The sequence below is a fragment of the Myxocyprinus asiaticus genome, chromosome 49 (assembly GCF_019703515.2).
Source record: "Myxocyprinus asiaticus isolate MX2 ecotype Aquarium Trade chromosome 49, UBuf_Myxa_2, whole genome shotgun sequence".
NCBI lineage: Eukaryota > Metazoa > Chordata > Actinopteri > Cypriniformes > Catostomidae > Myxocyprinus > Myxocyprinus asiaticus.
In genome coordinates this window covers 24,559,616-24,580,286 of record NC_059392.1, presented here as the reverse complement: position 1 = coordinate 24,580,286, position 20,671 = coordinate 24,559,616, and the positions used below count along the sequence as shown (strand labels likewise).

The 20,671-nt window shown below is 39.1% G+C and overlaps 1 protein-coding gene across 2 annotated transcripts; it reads left to right on the top strand.

Moving 5' to 3' along the window:
- The first annotated feature begins 144 nt into the window (after positions 1-144).
- Positions 145-17,718, top strand: LOC127438201 (protein SEC13 homolog). 2 transcript variants are annotated; one of them, XM_051693593.1, is made up of 9 exons: positions 145-284; positions 617-661; positions 754-869; positions 987-1,138; positions 8,095-8,228; positions 8,354-8,487; positions 8,939-9,059; positions 12,332-12,478; positions 16,039-17,718. In XM_051693593.1, exons 1-9 carry the CDS (start codon positions 282-284, stop codon positions 16,147-16,149), a joined length of 963 nt encoding a protein of 320 aa, XP_051549553.1. In that variant the 5' UTR covers positions 145-281; the 3' UTR covers positions 16,150-17,718. The 2 variants fall into 2 exon arrangements, with proteins under 2 accessions (XP_051549553.1, XP_051549554.1); XM_051693594.1 differs by lacking the exons at positions 145-284; positions 617-661; positions 754-869; positions 987-1,138 and adding exons at positions 5,000-5,561; positions 5,978-6,116.
- Positions 17,719-20,671: the final 2,953 nt, after the last annotated feature.

The window sequence follows — 20,671 nt, the reverse complement described above, 5'->3', positions numbered from 1 at the left end:
AAACATGACACTGTCAGACGGTTATAAATAGAGCTGAGCGCCATTCATTGAACGAGATTTGTCGCCACCTGTTGGAATAAATGTGAACTGCATGATCGGAACCTCGTTTACGCTCCCCCGTTTTCACCCGGACAGTTTAGAAGCGGTACAGTCCGCACCGGCCGGTCCGTTCGCCACGTCTGAAATATTATCAATAATTTCATTTCTAAAGCTCTGAAGAGTAATTACACCATTTTTTAGCATTTTTGTATTAAAGAAGTCCGTTTGAGTGACACTGAACAATGGTGAGTTTTACATTATTGACTGTTCATTGATTAATGCCAAATATTTGTTTCAAACACAGTAGTTCATGAACTGTTTAACTGCTTATAACATATTATAACAGTGCACACATAATAGTACCATGGTATTATTATCTGATATCTCATACACTGTACCATTGTACCACCAGAGTATTTGTATTTTATTTGTATTTTATTTTATTTATTTATTAAATTTTTTGTATAGGAGTTCAGATAAATTGTGTATGTCAGAATTTCCCTGGATGTCATTCAGTTTAATCTGTACTTTATATTAAAGTTGAACTCTTTTGACTCTGTGGGTTTGTGTTTTTTAGGTGTCTGTAATAAACACAGTGGACACCTCACATGAGGACATGATTGTGAGTATTTCAACTTTCATATCCTGTCATTTACTTCTCGTAATCAAGTAGTGAGTCAGTCTCCAACCTGCCTTCTTTATCTTTACCTCCAGCATGATGCGCAGATGGATTACTACGGGACCAGACTGGCCACCTGCTCCTCTGATCGCTCTCTGAAGATCTTTGATGTCAAAAACGGAGGACAGATCCTTGTGGCTGATCTGAGGGGGTGAGTGAAGCGCTCAGCGCTCACTAACTGTCAGTCTTGTGGTGTGCGCTTGTTTTAAAGGTGACTCTTGGTTTGCCTCTTCATGACTCGTATGTAATTCTCTGTGTTTCTCTGCAGTCACGAGGGTCCAGTGTGGCAGGTGGCGTGGGCTCATCCCATGTATGGCAACATTCTGGCATCCTGCTCGTATGATAGGAAGGTGATCATCTGGAAAGAGGAGAACGGCACCTGGGATAAGATGTATGAATACACTGGCCACGACTCCTCGGGTAACTTCACATATTTACTTCTCATATCAAACTGAGGCTGTTTTCACACTTGTGTATATATAATGTATTTATTTATATATGTGTATATATATATATATATATATATATATATAAAAAAAGCAATATCACACAAGCAAGAATGTGATATGGCCCTACATCAGCACTGCTGTTATTCGGGCGCAGGCCTTAGGTAATCACAGCAGTGCTGATGTAGGGCCATATCACACTCTTGCTCGTGTGATATTGCTTATATATACACTACCAGTCAAAAGTTTTGAAACACTTACTCATTCTTTATTATAATTTATTTCCACATTTTAGAATAATAGTAAAGTCATCAAAACTATGGAATAACATAAATGGAACTATGGGAATTATGTTTTGACTAAACAAAATCCAAAATAAATCAAAACTGTGTTATATTTGAGCATCTTCAAAGTAGTCACCCTTTGTCTAGAATTTGCAGACATGTACTCTTGACATTTTCTCAACCAACTTCTTGAGGTATCACCCTGGGATGCTTTTTAAACAGTATTGAAGGAGTTCCCATCTGTGTTGGGCACTTATTGGCTGCTTTTCTTAATAATTCGGTCCAAGTCATCAATTTCAAAAACAATTTTTTTTTAATTAAATTTTAGTTTTATAATGAATTAAATTAATATGGTGACACAATTATATTTTTGTCTACAAAACTAATTTCAAACATTTCAGCATACGCCTTCAGATCAAAAGATTTTTAAGATCATGAGAAACATGTCAGTCAAGTGTTTCAAAACTTTCGACCGGTAGTGTATGTGTGTGTGTATATATATATATATATACTCGTTTACAATCTGATTGGATGAGAGACGTTCCATGAGTGCTGATGGTCTCACACCACCATCACTCGGACACTTCACTGTGTGTATCACTCCGCTTGTGTTCGTGCCATTCTAAATTAAAGTGTATACACTGGCAGCCAAACGTTTGGAATAATCTACAGATTTTGCTGTTTCAGAAGGAAATTGGTACTTTAATTCACCAAAGTGACATTCAACTGATCACAAAGTATAGTCAGGACATTACTGATGTAAAAAACAGCACCATCACTATTTGAAAAAAGTCATTTTTGATCAGATCTAGACAGCAGCCATCACTCCAACACCTTATCCTTGAGTAATCATGATAAATTCATAATTTGGTACTAGAAAATCACTTGCCATTATATCAAACACAGTTGAAAGCTATTTGGTTCATTAAATGAATCTTAACGTTGTCTTTGTGTTTGTTTTTGAGTTGTCACAGTATGCAATAGACTGGCATGTCATAAGGTCAGTATTAGGTAAAAAAAATGGCAAAAAAGAAACAGCTTTCTCTAGAAACTCGTCAGTCAATCATTGTTTTGAGGAATGAAGGCTATACAATGCTTGAAACTGCCAAAAAAAAAAACCAGCAGATTTCATACAAAGGTGTACACTACAGTCTTCAAAGACAAAGAACAACTGGCTCTAACAAGGACAGAAAGAGATGTGGAAGACCAGATGTACAACTAAACAAGAGGATAAGTACATCAGAGTCTCTAGTTTGAGAAATAGACGCCTCACATGTCCTCAGCTGACAGCTTCATTGAATTCTACCCGCTCAACACCAGTTTCATGTACAACAGTAAAGAGAAGACTCAGGGGTGCAGGACTTATGGGAAGAATTGCAAAGAAAAAGCCACTTTTGAAACAGAAAATCAAAAAGAAAAGGTTAGAGTGAGCAAAGAAACACAGACATTGGACAACAGATAATTGGAAAAGTGTGTTATGGATCTTAACTCCATTGAGTTTTTGTGGGATCAGCTAGACTGTAAGGTGCGTGAGAAGTGCCCGACAAGACAGACACATCTATGGCAAGTGCTACAGGAAGTGTGGGGTGAAATGTCACCTGAGTATCTGGACAAACTGACAGCTAGAATAACAAGGATCTGTAAAGCTGTCATTGCTGCACATGGAGGATTTTTTGATGAGAACTCTTTGAAGTAGTTTAATAGTAATTTTTCACGTTATTAATGTCCTGACTATACATTGTGATCAGTTGAATGCCACTTTGGTGAATAAAAGTACCAATTTCTTTCCATAAGAGCAAAATCTGAACATTATTCCAAACTTTTGGCCAGCAGTGTAAAATATATATATATATATACAGCTCTGGAAAAACATTAAGAGACCACTGCAAAATGATCAGTTTCTCTGGATTTAATATTTATAGGTATGTGTTTGAGTAAAATGAACATTTTTGTTTTATTCTATAAAGTACTGACAACATTTCTCCCAAATTCCAAATAAAAATATTGTCATTTAGAGCATTTATTTGCAGAAAATGACAACTGATCAAAATAACAAAAAAGATGCAGTGTTTTCAGACCTCGAATAATGCAAAGAAACCAAGTTCATATTCATTTATAAACAACACAATACTAATGTTTTAACTTAGGAAGAGATCAGAGATCAATATTTGGTGGAATAACTTTGATTTTCAATCTCAGCTTTCATGTGTGTTGGCATGCTCTCTACCAGTCTTTCACATTGCTGTTGGGTGACTTTATGCCACTCCTGGCGCAAAAATTCAAGCAGCTCGGCTTTGTTTGATGGCTTGTGGCCATCCATCTTCCTCTTGATCACATTCCAGAGGTTTTCAGTGGGGTTCAGGTCTGGAGATTGGGCTGGCCATGACACGATCTTGATATGATAGTCCTCCATCCACACCTTGATTGAGCTGGCTGTGTGGCATGGAGCATTGTCCTGCTGGAAAAAACAATCCTCAGAGTTGGGAAACATTGTCAGAGCAGAAGGAAGCAAGTTTTCTTCCAGGACAACCTTGAATATGACTTGATTTCATGCGTCCTTCACAAAGATGAATCTGCCCGACTCCAGCCTTGCTGAAGCACCCCCAGATCATCACCGATCCTCCACCAAATTTCACAGTGGGTGCGAGACACTGTGGCTTGAAAGCCTCTCCAGGTCTCTGTCTAACCATTAGACAACCAGGTGGAGGATCGGTGATGATCTGGGGGTGCTTCAGCAAGGCTGGAATCAGGCAGATTCATCTTTGTGAAGGACGCATGAAATCAAGTCACATGTGCATAAGATGTTTCACAAAAGCATTTGTCTTAAGATGGTTATTTATATCTTCAGCTTTAGTGTGTCAATAGGTAATATAAATGTTAGACTCCTAAATATTACTTTTGCAAATAGAAAAGATTAGAATAGAAGAACAGGGAGCCCTGCAACAGATGTCATGGCCCCCACAAAACCCCTCACTGAACATCGTGTCAGTCTGAGATTACATAAAGAGACAGAAGCAAGTGAGACAGCTGAAATAGAAGAACTGTGGTGAATTCTCCAAGAAGCTTTGAACATCCTGTCTGCCAACAACCAAGAAAAACTGTATCCAGGTGTATCTAGGAGAACTGGTGCTGTTTTAAAGGCAAAGGTGGTCACACCAAATATTGATGTAGCTTTTTTATGTTTACTGGACTTTGTATGACATTAAGTGATAAATGAAAACTATTTATGTCATTATTTTTGAAGACATCCTCACTATGCAACATTTTTCACAAGTGCCTAAAACTTTTGCACAGTACTGTGTGTGTGTGTGTGTGTGTGTGTGTGTGTGTGTATATATATATATATATATATATATATATATACACACACACACACACACACACACACACACACACACACACACACAGAGTTGAAGTCAGACGTTTACATACACCTTAGCCAAATACTTTTAAACAAATTTTATTTTTTTTTCACAATTCCTGACATTTAATCATAGAAAACATTCCCTGTCTTCGGTCAGTTAGGATCACTATTTTAAAAATGTGAAATGTCAGAATAATAGTCGAGAGAATTATTTATTTCAGCTTTTACTTCTTTCATCACATTCCCAGTGGGTCAGAAGTTTACATACATTTTGTTAGTATTTGGTATCATTGCCTTTAAATTGTTTAACTTGGGTCAAATAAGCTTCTCACAATAATTGCTGGAATATTGGCCCATTCCTCCAGACAGAACTGGTGTAACTGAGTCAGGTTTTTAGGCCTCCTGGTGCGCACACGCTTTTTCAGTTCTGCCCACAAATTTTATATCGGATTGAGGTCAGGGCTTTGTGATGGCCACTCCAATACCTTGACTTTGTTGTTCTTAAGCCATTTTGCCACAGATTTGGAGGTATGCTTGGGGTCATTGTCCATTTGGAAGACCCATTTGCGACCAAGCTTTAACTTCCTGGCTTATGTCTTGAGATGTTGCTTCAATATATCCACATCATTTTCCTTCCTCATGATGCCATCTATTTTGTGAAGTGCACCAGTCCCTCCTGCAGCAAAGCACCCCCACAACATGATGCTGCCACCCACATGCTTCATGGTTGGGATGGTGTTCTTCGGCCTGTAAATCTCACCCTATTTCCTCCAAACATAACGATGGTCATTATGGTCAAACAGTTCAGTTTTTGTTTCATCAGACCAAAAGACATATCTCCAAAAAGTAAGATCTTTGTCCCCATGTGCACTTGCAAACTGTAGTCTGGCTTTTTTATGGTGGTTTTGTAGCAGTGGCTTCTTTCTTGCTGAGCAGCCTTTCAGGTTATGTCAATATAGGACTTGTTTTACTGTGGATATAGATACTTGTCTACCTGTTTCCTCCAACATCTTCACAAGGTCCTTTGCTGTTGTTCTGGGATTGATTTGCACTTTTCGCACCAAACTACGTTCATCTCTAGGAGACAGAAAGCGTCTCCTTCCTGAGTGGTATGTTGGCTGCATGGTCCTATGGTGTTTATACTTGCATACTATTGTTTGTACAGATGAACATGGTACCTTCAGGTGTTTGCAAATTGCTCCCAAGGATGAACCAGACATGTGAAGGTCCACATTATTTTTTCCTGTGGTCTTGGCTGATTTTTTTATTTTCCCATGTCAAGCAAAGAGGCACTGAGTTTGAAGGTAGGCCTTAAAATACATCCACACAGTTGGCACAGTTAACTTAGTGTATGTAAACTTCTGACCCACTGGAATTGTGATATAGTCTATTAAAAGTGAAACAATCTGTCTGTAAACAGTTGTTGGAAAAATTACTCATGTCATGCACAAAGCAGATGTCCTAAACATCTTGCCAAAACTACAGTTTGCTAATATGAAATCTGTGGAGTGGTTAAAAAAATGAGTGTTAATGACTTCAACCTAAGTGAATGTAAACTTCTGATTTCAACTGTGTATATATATACACTACCGGTCAAACGTTTTGAAACACTTGACTGAAATGTTTCTCATGATCTTAAAATGGAGAATCCATGTGTGAAAAACTAAGTACACCCTTACTGCTTCCATAGGAATTAAGAGGCTAAGTAGTAGCCAGATGCTGCTAATCAAATGCCCTTGATTAATTGATCATCAGCAAGTGTGACCACCTCTATAAAAGCTGAAGTTTTAGCAGTTTGCTGGTCTGGAGCATTCAGGTGTGTTTTAACAGAATGCCAAGGAGGAAAGACATCAGCAATGATCTTAGAGAAGCAATTGTTGCTGCCCATCAATCTGGGAAGGGTTATAAGGCCATTTCCAAACAATTTAAAGTCCATCATTCTACAGTGAGAAAGATTATTCACAAGTGGAAAACATTCAAGACAGCTGCCAATCTTCCCAGGAGTGGATGTCCCAGCAAATTCACCCCAAGGCCAGACCGTGCAATGCTCAGAGAAATTGCAAAAAACCCAAGAGTTACATCTCAGACTCTACAGGCCTCAGTTAGCATGTTAAATGTTAAAGTTCATGACAGTACAATTAGAAAAAGACTGAACAAGTATGGTTTGTTTGGAAGGGTTGCCAGGAGAAAGCCTCTTCTCTCTAAAAAGAACATGGCAGCATGACTTAGGTTTGCAAAGTTGCATCTGAACAAACCACAAGACTTCTGGAACAATGTCCTTTGGACAGACGAGACCAAAGTGGAGATGTTTGGCCATAATGCACAGCGCCACGTTTGGCGAAAACCAAACACAGCATATCATTACAAACACCTCATACCAACTGTCAAGCATGGTGGTGGAGGGGTGATGATTTGGGCTTGTTTTGCAGCCACAGGACCTGGGCACCTTGCAGTCATTGAGTCGACCATGAACTCCTCTGTATACCAAAGTATTCTAGAGTCAAATGTGAGGCCATCTGTCTGACAGCTAAAGCTTGGCCGAAATTGGGTCATGCAACAGGACAATGATCCCAAGCACACCAGCAAATCTACAACAGAATGGCTGAAAAAGAAAAGAATCAAGGTGTTACGATGGCCCAGTCAATTCCACTACAATGGCACAGCCCAGTTCAGACCTCAACCTGACTGAAATGTTGTGGCAGGACCTTAAGGGAGCTGTGCATAAACAAATGCCCGCAAACCTCAATGAACTGAAGCAATGTTGTAAAGAAGACTGGGCCAAAATTCCTCCAAAACGATGTGAGAGACTGATAAAGTCATACAGAAAACAATTACTTGAATTATTGGTGCTAAAGTTCGTTCTACAAGCTATTGAATCATAAGGTGTACTTAGTTTTTCACACATGGGTTCTCCATTTTGGCTTTATTTCTGTTAAATAAATCATGACGGTGTAATATGTCATGTGTTGTTGTTCATCCGTGGTTGTATTTACCTAATGTTAAGACCTGCTAAGGACCAGATTATTTTTATTATGTCCTGATATGCAAAACCATAGATTTCAAGGAGTGTGTACTTTCTTTTTCTCATGACTGTATATGTATATCCGACAGGTGATTTCCTGACAGGCTTAGCACCCAAGTACAGAAATATGCTTGCACACTATCTAAACGAACCAAACTCCATACAGATTCGGATACGCACCAAAAGCTCTAGTGTGCAAGTGTGCTGAGTTATAGAAATTAAGCATGCTGTGGATAATCACGTGATCTGTTCTCCTGCAGTGAATTCTGTATGCTGGGGTCCATATGACTTTGGTTTGATTCTGGCCTGTGGCAGCTCAGATGGTGCGATTTCAGTGTTGACCTGTTCTGGTGATGGACACTGGGACATTAAGAAGATCAACAATGCACATACAGTGAGTATTCCCTGTAAAAAAGACCACAAAATGAATTTGCATCTACAATCTTAAAATACACACAAAACATGTAAAACTCCAGTTTGAGGTCTGTGAATTCCACACTTTTCTCTTCTGAATGGCAGATTGGCTGTAATGCAGTGAGTTGGGCCCCAGCTGTTGTTCCAGGGAGTCTGATTGAGCAGCCAACAGGACAGAAGCCAAACTACATCAAGAGATTTGTGTCTGGAGGCTGTGACAATCTGGTCAAGCTGTGGAAGTGAGTACAGCCCTTACTTTTCAGCGCTCGCTGCCTCTGGTCACCTGCTGTCAGCTTTTGCCTCATCACTTATGCTGCACTTAAGATTCTCAACATCTTTCACTCTTGGGACCAAAACATTTCAATGCTTCTATGTTAGACACTAAAAGCAGAAGCTGTACAGAAGCTCTGATCATTCAAGTTAATGAACAGTATTTGAAAGTTGAACAAATGACAAATGGCAGCTGCTTATGACTTGGCCTACACAAAACTTGTGTTGTTTTTTTTTGTTTGTTTTGTTTGTTTTGTTTTTGTTTTCATGTTTTCTGCATTGTATACTAATTGATTGCTGGTCTTTGAATGAGATTTTTGTCTCATTAAATTTGTTGATTGAACTGATAATTGAAATTAGGAGAACTGAGTCAATGAAAATCTTGAAGAATAACATGCTGACTTGGTATTTTGTTTTCAGAGAGGAGGATGGCCAATGGAAAGAGGACCAGAAGCTGGAGGCACACAGTGATTGGGTGAGAGATGTCGGCTGGGCTCCTTCCATTGGTCTGCCCACCAGCACAATCGCTAGCTGCTCACAGGTAATATTACAGTTGAACTGCACCATGTATTCTAACTGTGAATGTTGTACTTTGTGAAAAGCATACCAGTTATTAGCAGACCCTTCGCATTTTATGTCCCCCCCTTTTTTAATGATTGACTAACGAGTTTCTAGAGAAAGCTTCTTTTTTGCCATTTTTGACCTAATATTGACCTTTAGACATGCCGGTCTATTGTATACTCTGGCAACTCAAAAACAAACACAAAGACAATGTGAAGCTTCATTTATCGAACCAAATAGCTTTCAACTGTGTTTGATGTAATGGCAAGTGATTTTCTAGTACCAATTTAGCAATTTAGCATGATTACTCAAGGTAATGGATGGATGGAGTGATGGATACTGGAAATGGGGCCTCTGTAGATTTGATCAAAAGTTACTTTTTTCAAATAGTGATGGTGCTGTTTTTTTACATCAGTAATGTCCTGACTATACTTTGTGATCAGTTGAATGCCACTTTGGTGAATTAAAGTACCAATTTCCTTCCGAAACAGCAAAATTTTTACATTATTCCAAACGTTTGGCTGCCAGTGTGTATACACCGATCAGCCACAACATAAAAACCACCTGCCTAATATTGTGTAGGTCCCCCTCGTGCCACCAAAACTGTGCCAACCCGTTTGCTATTCTTCTCACCACAATTGTAGAGCAGTTATCTGAGTTACCGTAGACTTTGTCAGTTCAAACCAGTCTGGCCATTCTCTGTTGGCCTCTCTCATCAACAAGACATTTCAGTCCACAAAACTGCCGCTCACTGGATGTATTTTTGTTTTTGGCACCATTCTAATTAAATTCTAGTGACTGTGTGTGAAAAACCCAGGAGATCAGCAGTTACAGAAATACACAAACCAGCCCGTCTGGCATCAACTAATCATCCATGCGATTATCTAATCAGCCAATCATGTGGCAGCAGTGCAGTGCATAAAATCATTCAGATACGGGTCAGGAGCTTCAGTTAATGTTCACATCAACCATCAGAATGGGGAAAAAATCTCAATCTTCAGATCTCAGTGATTTGGACCATTGTATGATTGTTGGTGCCAGACGGGCTACTTTGAGTATTTCTGTAACTGTTGATCTCCTGGGATTTTCACGCACAACAGTCTCTTGAATTTACTCAGAATGGTGCCAAAAACAAAAAAACATCCAGTGAGAGGCAGTTCTGTGGATGGAAACACCTTGTTAATGAGAGAGGTCAACGGAGAATCGCCAGACTGGTTCGAACTGTCAAAGTCTACGGTAACTCAGATAACCACTCTGTACAATTGTGGTGAGAAGAATATAATCTCAGAATGTTATTCTAGGATGCAGGTTGGCACTGTTTTGGTGGCACGAAGGGGACCTACACGATATTAGGCAGGTGGTTTTAATGTTGTGGCTGATATATATATATATATATATATATATATATATATATATATATATATATACACACACACACACACACAGCTTTGACCCGTCGAGGCGTGGACTCCACAAGACCTCTGAAGGTGTCCTGTGGTATCTGGCACCAAGACGTTAGCAGCAGATCATTCAAGTCCTGTAAATTGCGATGTGGGGCCTCCATGGATCGGACTTGTTGGACCAGCAATCGGATTGAGATCTGGGGAATTTGGAGGCCATGGCAACACCTTGAACTCTTTGTCATGTTCCTCAAACCATTCCTGAACAATTTTTGCAGTGTGGCAGGGTGCATTATCCTGCTGAATGAGGCCACTGCCATCAGGAAATACCGTTGCCATGAAGGTATGCACATGGTCTGCAACAATCTTTAGGTAGGTTGTACATATCAAAGTAACATCCACATGAATGCCAGGACCCAAGGTTTCCCAGCAGAACACTGCCCAGAGCATCACACTGCCTCCACCGGCCTGCCATCTTCCCATGGTGCATCCTGCTGCCATCTCTTCCCCAGGTAAACGGCGCACACGCACCCGGCCGTCCACATGATCTAAAAGAAAACGCGATTCATCAGATCTGGCCACCTTCCATTGCTCCATGGTCCACTTCTGACGCTCACGTGCCCATTGTAGGCGCTTTCGGCTATGGACATTGATCAGCATGGGCACTCTGACCAGTCTGCAGCTACGCAGCCCCATATGCAGCAAGCTGCGATGCACTGTGTGTTCTGACACCATTCTGTCATGGCCAGCATTAAGTTTTTCAGCAATTTTTGCTACAGTAGCTCTTCTGTGGGATCGGACCAGACGGGCTAGCCTTCGCTCCCCACACGCATCAATGAGCCTTGGGCACCCATGACCCTGTCACCAGTTCACCAGTTGTCCTTCCTTGGTCCACTTTTGGAAGGTACTAACCACTGCATACTGGGAACACCCCACAAGATCTGCCATTTTGGAGATGCTCTGATCCAGTCGTCTTGCCATCACAATTTAGCCCTTGTCAAAGACGCTCAGATCCTTACACTTGCCCATGTTTCCTGCTTCCAACATATGAAATTCAAGAACTGACTGTTCACTTGCTGCCTAATATATCCCACCACTTGACAGGTGCTATTGTAACGAGATAATAAATGTTATTCACTTCACCTGTCAGTGGTTTTAATGTTGTGCCTGATCAGTGTAAATATATATATATATATTTATATAAAACGGATTTATACATAATGGTAGTGTTTGTACTGCCTTTCATTTATGCAGATTTTTTTTATTTGTATTATAGCTTTATAATAAAGTACAAAAAGCTTACTGCATTGCAGTAATGAAAATTTTATGAGAATCACCATTGAAAATAACAGAAGTTACAAGAAAACTGTAAAATGTGCTTGATTGTCATGAAAATAATAATGCAAAAAATCTTAATGGTAAATGGTCTACACTTATATTGGGCCTTTTTTAACCTTAGCGGTTCCAAAGCGCTTTACACTGTGTCTCATTCACCCATTCACACACACACTCACATGCCATGCAAGGCGCTAGCCTGCCATTGGGAGCAGCTTGGGGTTCAGTGTCTTGCCCAAGGACACTTCGGTATGTGGAGTCATGTGGGCCGGGAATCGAACCGCTAACCCGGCAATTAGTGGTCCTATAAATATGCTTAATTTATTTTTCTTTTGATTTAGATGTGAAATTTGACCTTGGCGTGCTTTATCAGAATCAGCCAAATAAATTCAATCAGGATTCACAATTAGAGCTTTGCGTATGCTATATTGATTGATAAAAAACTCAACTGTGATTCTAAATTCATTTGGCAAACAGCTAAACAAAACATGCATGTTTTTTTGTGATCTCTCCACAGGACGGCCGTGTGTTTATCTGGACATGTGACGACCCAATGGGCAACACCTGGACAGCCAAACTTCTCCACAAATTCAATGACGTGGTGTGGCACGTGAGCTGGTCCATCACTGGAAACATCCTGGCTGTGTCCGGCGGGGACAACAAAGTACGATCACAATGCGTCATTTATTTGAAATTTTTGTTTTTCACTTATGATGTTCATGCGGGTGCTGCAAGTTTGAATCTGGAGCAAAATACAATTTAACCGCTAGGTCACAGCTCTGACACTTTGTGTTGTGAGATTAGAGGAAGGCAACCCTTAAATGCAGTCGCCAACAACAGGACACTCCATTGATTCATACACGTTTTACCTTGAAACTTATGTTGACAGTCTTTGGCTCTCATCCCTGTCGGATTAATGAACAAAAATGCTATAATTTGAGTATGGAAGCAGCTTATAGCACGACAGAGCTGCGAATAAAGCACTCTCAGGGTCATGAATTAATGACTGAGATTGTTTCACCTAGCACTTGGCATGGCGTGAGGAAATCTGTTCTTACCATCACCGTTCATTTAAAAAAGACTCAAATGATTTGTTGTGCTTTTGGTGACATGCTCTGCCTTGTAATTATTCAAAACGGCAGGCACAGGGTTGAGCCATTTATTCGCAGATGAACATACCATTAGCTGATGCATTTATAAACCAGATGCAATCTGTCAGCTTAATAATGCAAAAGGGCTTTGAAAATAAGCACAGGTTAAATAGACTGGGTGGTTAAAGGGAGCTTCAGATTGCTGAAGCTGGCATTATTTTGGCATTATCGTTAATGATGCGATTGTAGTGATTCTTGAAGGTGTCTTTGGGTGACTCATTAGCTTGGTGTAATTATCTTATGCCACCTAGATGAGCTTTAGATTGTTTTGCAGTCACTGGAGCTGGAAGATGGCATGTTTTTCTCTTCCTAATGTTCTTATGCTTCACACGTTCATGGCAAGCATCAAAATGCATCATCTCTTAATTGAGATTTTTAAATGAATAGTTAATCCGCCCCCAAAAAAACAAGGACAAAAAACACCATAAATGTATAATAAAAGTCCATTGACCTCAAACCAGGCACGACACATCTCCACACAACATACTTGAATATGTGCTACGCCAAAGAGGGGCAAGATTTGCAGGTATCGTATGGCTTTAGAAGCAGGGATGGGAAACGTAAGGAAGTAAACGATTACGATTCCTTTAACGATTCATTTAGAATTTTTTTAGGAAGACACATTTGAAAATAAGAAATTCAATTATTATTGGATTAACTGTCCTCTGCAGTCTTTTACCAAATGATGAAAACTAATTCTTGCATATAGTGGGTTTTACACTGACTTTTTAATAAATTTGATATATTTTAATATATTTTATTCATTCATATATATATTATACAGTATATACACCGATCAGCCACAACATTAAAACCACCTGCCTAATATTGTGTAGGTCCCCTCGTGCCACCAAAACAGTGCCAACCCGCATCTCAGAATAGCATTCAGAGATGCTATTCTTCTCACCACAATTGTACAGAGTGGTTATCTGAGTTACCGTAGACTTTGACAGTTCCAACCAGTCTGGCCATTCTCCGTTGGCCTCTCTCATCAACAAGACATTTCAGTCCACAGAACTGCCACTCACTGGTTGTTTTTTGTTTTTGGCACCATTCTGAGTAAATTCTAGAGACTGTGTGTGAAAATCCCAGAAGATCAGCAGTTACAGAAATACTTAAACCAGCCCGTCTGGCACCAACAATCATGCCATGGTCCAAATCACTGAGATCACATTTTTCCCCATTCTGATGGTTGATGTGAACGTTAACTGAAGCTCCTGACCCATATATGCATGATTGTATGCACTACACTGCTGCCACATGATTGACTGAGGAGAGAGAGAGAGAGAGAGAGAGAGAGAGAGAGAGAGAGAGAGAGAGAGAGAGAGAGAGAGAGAGAGAGAGAGAGAGAGAGAGACGAGAGCGAGAGAGAGAGAGAGATCACCTGTTGTCACTCCCAAGCATAGATGCTATAGTGTGTTAGTCAGCTTTCTGAAGATAATGGCATTTTGGTCAAATTCATCCTATTTTCTCAGCGGAAAAATAGCCAGTATTCCTCCCTATTTCACAGTAGCTGGTGCACAAGAGTCATTCACTATAGAAACCGCAATCTCCTCCTCCATTTTGATCAGTATGTCCTCTCCAGTGTAGAAACTCCGGAGTTTGAGTTTGTTTAATGAATCAGTCTGTTATATCTTTCAGCTGTGATGAGCCTTAATGCTGAAGTTGTTAGTTTAAAGCCGTTTAAAGGTATTTCCTAGCTTTAGTAGTGCAGTAGTAATACGAGCGATCATGTAGTGCTGATGAATGAAAACACTTACTTCAGGTCAACAAACTGGCTCATTTTATACACACAAATGGTCTTTTGCCTCCACCTGCTGGCTAAAATGTGTAAAGTCACAAAATTAAAGGTAAAGAGAAAGCTATAGCTCTTAACACATATGCACTGCTCTTACACTTTTGTTTAGAATGGTACAAACACAAGTGGATTGATACACACAGTGAAGTGTCGGAGTGCTGATGATATGAGACAATCAGTGCTCATGGAACATCTCTCGTCCAATCAGATTTGTTGACCAGATCTAACTGTTGTATATACAGCTCTGGAAAAAATGAAGAGACCACTGCAAAATGATCAGTTTCTCTGGATTTAATATTTTTAGGTATGTGTTTGAGTAAAATGAACACTTTTGTTTTATTCTAGAAAGTACGGAGAACATTTCTCCCAAATTCCAAATAAAAATATTGTCATTTAGAGCATTTATTTGCAGAAAATTACAACTGGTCAAAATAACAAAAAAGTTGCAGTGTTTTCAGACCTCAAATAATGTAAAGAAAACAAGTTCATATTCATTTATAAACAACACAATACTAATGTTTTAATGCTAGATGGAAGAAGATCAGAGATCAATATTTGTCTGGAATAACCCTGATTTTCAAATCTCAGCTTTCATGCGTCTTGGCATGCTCTCTACCAGTCTTTCATATTGCTGTTGGGTGACTTTATGCCACTCCTGCTGCAAAAATTCAAGCAGCTCGTCTTTGTTTGATGGCTTGTGGCCATCCATCTTCCTCTTGATCACATTCCAGAGGTTTTCAATGGGGTTCAGGTCTGGAGATTGGGCTGGCTATGACAGGGTCTCCGTCCACACCTTGATTGAGCTGGCTGTGTGGCATGGAGCATTGTCCTGCTGGAAAAAACAATCCTCAGAGCTAGGGAACATTGTCAGAGCAGAAGGAAGCAAGTTTTCTTCCAGGATAACCTTGTACATGGCTTGATTTATGCGTCCTTCACAAAGATGAATCTGCCCGACTCCAGCCTTGCTGAAGCACCGCCAGATCATGACCAATCCTCCACCTGGTCGTCTAATGGTTAGGCCTGGAGAGGCCTTCAAACCACAGTGTCTCACACCCACTGTGAAATTTGGTGGAGGACCGATGATGATCTGAGGGTGCTTCAGCAAGGCTGGAATCAGGCAGATTTGTCTTTGAGAAGGACGCATGAATTATTGAACTATTATTATTATTATTATGAACAATTTTTTGAAGCAGAATGTAACATGCTATCCATAATACATGATCTTAAAGTTTACCTGTTTGCTGCCTTGATGTTTCCATTGATTTCTGCTCACAGGTGACCCTTTGGAAAGAGTCTGTTGATGGACAGTGGGCGTGTATCAGTGATGTCAACAAAGGCCAGGGGGCTGTATCCTCCATCACAGACACCCAACAGAGCGAGCAGTGAAGCTCGTCTCGTACTTTCTCCCATAGCGATCAGACACCCAGGATAGAGGACCTCCAATCGGCAAAGGGTGACATCGCCGTACCCTCAAAGACTTTTCTTGAAAGTTGAAGTGCATCTCACTCCCAAGGATTTCCAGGCTGCCGAACCAAAATGAAATTATGTTGTTTTAGTTTATTTAAAAAAGGAGGTTTGAGATGATTTCTGAAGTTTGTAAAAATATTCTTAACATGTGAAATGATGTAGAGAAATAATTCATGGAGAAGTTGTTTAATGTGTGCTGATAAAGATCTAGGACAAAATGGACAAACATGATCCAAATATGTTGGCAATTGTGGAAATCGCAGTTTTTCAAGATCCGCAAAACCATTGAATAAAATTAGCTAAACTAAACTATAAAAAAGCTGTGATTTTTAGTTATGCACCATATTAAAAGCATATACAACAACTCTCATTTATTTAATATAAATAAACTGATAATGTCGACATTAAACCAAAATGGACCCTTCTTTCTTAATGTACGTTCCTAGTCTGAATATGAACGATTCAAACAAGTGCTTTGAAATTTGCAGACAAGTCAGAAGTGTTCTATTTTGACAATTTATTAAAAATTTTGCACCGTACATATTATGATCAGTAAAAACATCAGACTCATCAAATAGCTATGTGTCAGATGTTGTTGGAAAGCTCTCAAAGAGTAGAATAATCAGAGGTGAAAATATAGCAAGTATATGTCTTTGACATTTGTTTCATGTGAACAGGTGTTGCTCATGCTGTGTTTTTGCTTATAACTTCACGAAACATAAACAGAACATAAAATATCACATACCATTACTCAGAGGCGATTATGTTTCAAACGACCCAAACAAAAGGTAGTCAGATGCATAGATCATTGGATAATTGACACGAAGCACAATGTGCACAGTGCACACAGCATCTGGCTATCTGGCATCTTGCAATCTGGCTGAAAAATATCAGAAACGAGGTAGTGTCATAGAATGCTAAACCAATCGGATTGGAATCAGATCGATGCAAAAAGCTATCCATATCTGGGTAGAGAGACGTGATTGGTGACTGTTACACATGGCCACCAGGAGATGGCTCCAAGTACATGACACAGAGTCAATGATGACTCATATGGCACAGAATGAAACTCATTCTGTGATATCTCAACTAAAATCATGTCTGCATGCTATGCAAACCTTCAGTCATTGTTGTGTTTGCAAGTGTAATTAGTTCTTATGTACATTTATTATGTTTTGTTTGTTTGGAGAGGCTTTTGGACACTTTGAGATGTTTTGGACACCAGGATAAATTGTTTTTGTAATGCTATAACTTTTGATTGCTTTGTCGTATCAGCACAATTTTACTCAGTTGCAGTTGACATGATTGAGAAAAAAACAAAAGCAGTTTTTCGAAGCAACCTTATTTACACCCTGAGATATATAATGTCAAATCAGGAAAAATACAAAAAAAGCTACTCGTGTGATTTGCAGCAGTTTCTTAGGGTCTTAGAGTCTCAGAAATTATCATAATTTATATCATTAAAGTTTTCTTTACAATTATAACAAACACTTGACCCTCCTTGTTTGTTTATTTATTTATTTTTTCTTATTGATTTATAAGCCTTTAATTTTGGATATGCCAATGAAACCCAAATGAATGTAATTACATGCCCTTATGGTATGGAACATGTTTTGCTTCTTTTCTATGATGTTTTTGTGGTCTTTTTTAAAAACAGTTTACAATGACCTGACACTGAAGCTTTCAGTAAGTGATCCATATAACTTGTACGCTATATTCCCAGAATTACATTTTGGGAGGAACTGTTCATTTAATTCCTAGAGTATCATAATCAGTGGCGTAGTCAAGGTTGGGCATAATATTAGTGGGCACCCATAATATTAGAGATTATTCTTTGACTTTGAATATATATTTAGAATATATATATATATATTAGCATAAATTCTGATTTCTGAAAGTGTGAAAGAACTATTTGAATGCGCCGGTTCTCTGTTGTCAAAGACAACTTGGTAAAAAAAATTGTTTTTGCAGAAAACTCGGCCCATCCATTTTTATTGAGGTCCACACAAACGTAATTTCTTCTTTCCCTTGATCATAACACATTGAAACCATGAAATAAATTGCTTGCATCACCTGAATAATCTGTGCTAAATTAACAGCCATCTAAACAGCTAGCACGAATGCACTATGGCAGTTTTTTCCATTGCTGTCGCATAAAATTCTCTCTCAGTTACAGGCTTGACAGAGTGGCTCAAGGGTTCAAAAGATCGACGCACAGACCTGCCAACCTCCTCTCAGCCTTTAGTTATGTGTTCACATATGGGATGATGAAAACAACGCGTGTGCCAGTCTCTAACAAATGCAAGTGAAGTTTCACCAAGATTAATGTGTTGATTTATTGTTTTGAGGAATGTGTATTACAGAATGAGTTACACATCAGCTTAGCACTTGCAATTGTGTGAAGTTTGCACATCTACTCCAAAAACTTCAACGACTAATATCTAACTCATATCACAGAGCCAAATCACTCAGTATATATATATATATATAGTTGCAATTGAAATAATTCAACCCCCCCAAGACAGTAAGGATTTACAAAGGTAAGCTTTTCTGATGACCCAGAATTTGTAAACTTTACATCTATATCAGCTGAGTGATGCATTCAAAGTCATAGTGTGAATATATAACCTAATATTTCTAAATAGCAGGATTTATTTTTTAAATACATCCATGTCAATTATTCAACCCCTATTGCATGTAGCTGTTTCTTAAATATGTAAGGCTACTCAAGTAACTGTTTTAAAACAAAATTAAGTCATCAATCTGCAATGGCACTTATTTAAGTTTTAAAATGTAAGTTTAGCGTTGTAAGCAAAAATGTATTTCTATGCAAAAAATGCAATTAAAAATAAGCTGTCTCAAAAGCTAATAGAGGAGATAATTTCATTACACAAGAAAGGTCATGGCTAAAAGTACCTTTCCAAGGCACTTCAATTTCCAGCAGACAAAGTTGGCAGCACCATTCATACATATTTTAAATATGGTACAACAGCAACCTTCTTGGGTTGTGGAAGAAAGCAAAATTCACCAAGGGAAATGTTGACTTGAATATTCAAGAAGTAATTAGGAAAGACCTGTGAATTCCTGGAAGAAGGTGTTATAGACGTATGACACTAAACTGAAAATGAGTTTTAGACCTATGGGTCAGCAGTACGTCTGGAGTAAGATGACAAGGTGATGACAAGAACGACACCATCTCCACAGTCAAGCATGGAGGTGGGTCAGTCCTGTTATGGGGGTGTTTTGCGGCTGCAGGAAACGGCTATCCTGACTGTGTGACTGACACCATGGATTCTTTCAGGTATCAGGCCATTTTGGCATGAAAAATGTGATGCCTTCAGTGTGTAAATTGAAGCTCGTGATCACTGGACTTTCCAGCAAGACAATAACACAAAGGATACATCCAAGCTGTCCAAAATCTGGTTCAGGGATAGGTTGTGGAATGTCCTTAAATGGCCCTTTCAGTCCATCATTAAAATCCCATTGCAAACCTTTGCAGTGGCAGCACAGAAACCAAAGAATGTCAATGAGCTGGAAGCTTTTGCTCATGAGAAATGTGTAAAAATTCCAATAGAGAGGTGTCCGAAGCCTGAGAACACTTACCTGAAACATTTATTTGCTTTTATTAAGGGTAAAGGATGCTCCGCAAATGATTGACTTTGGGGGTTGAATAGTTTTGACATGACATTTGTGGAGAGAATTAGTTATTTTTTATTTTAAAATCTGGGTAAACTGAACTCTGTTCTCAGAATCACTCAAATGTGTATTAAAAACATACTGTGACTGTTTACTGAGGTTTTAGTTGATGTGTTTTAATTCACCTCACCAGAATGTATTGCTGGTCAAGAGGGTTGAATAATTTTGATGAAGAGAGTAATTTTTTCACTGTTAACATACTTTCTCCTATCCCAGCTTAATATGTAGGGGCATCTAGAAGTAAGCCATTTGTAGGCTTATGTTTTTAAAACTGCAAACACTGTTTCTGTGTGGCACTATAAAAAGGTTTAAAGGTATAAAGGTTTTGGTTCATGTCGTATTGGACTGACACTGACACCAAGTGGTGTGGATGCAGCATCATCCAAACGCAAGAGTTTTCAGTTAAAGGTGCCATTGTAGAAATTCATGATTAATTTAATCCAAGAGTGTCCAATGACAGGGTGGTTACAGTGATTAAGGAAGTAGTTTTCGACTGGTCATGTGATCCTAACATGGCCGCCCCCATGAGGGGACCCTCTCCATGTAGAATAAAACAGCTTTTATGAGGTTACTGATATGACTGGAGTCTTCATCTCATGTGAGTGCTCATGGTTTTATACATATGTTTCAAAATAACTATTCATTTCTTAAGGAGTAAAACTTTTTTATGAGGAAAAAAATGACTGAGTGCACCTTTAAACGTCCAAAACAGCTGACACAGCAACATCTTGACCAATGGTGTGTG

Excerpts from the sequence above, each read along its gene's own strand:
- LOC127438201 (XM_051693593.1), top strand. Across the intron at positions 870-986 it reads CTTGTGGCTGATCTGAGGGG|TCACGAGGGTCCAGTGTGGC; the intron begins GTGAGTGAAGCG and ends GTTTCTCTGCAG. Across the intron at positions 1,139-8,094 it reads CACTGGCCACGACTCCTCGG|TGAATTCTGTATGCTGGGGT; the intron begins GTAACTTCACAT and ends GTTCTCCTGCAG.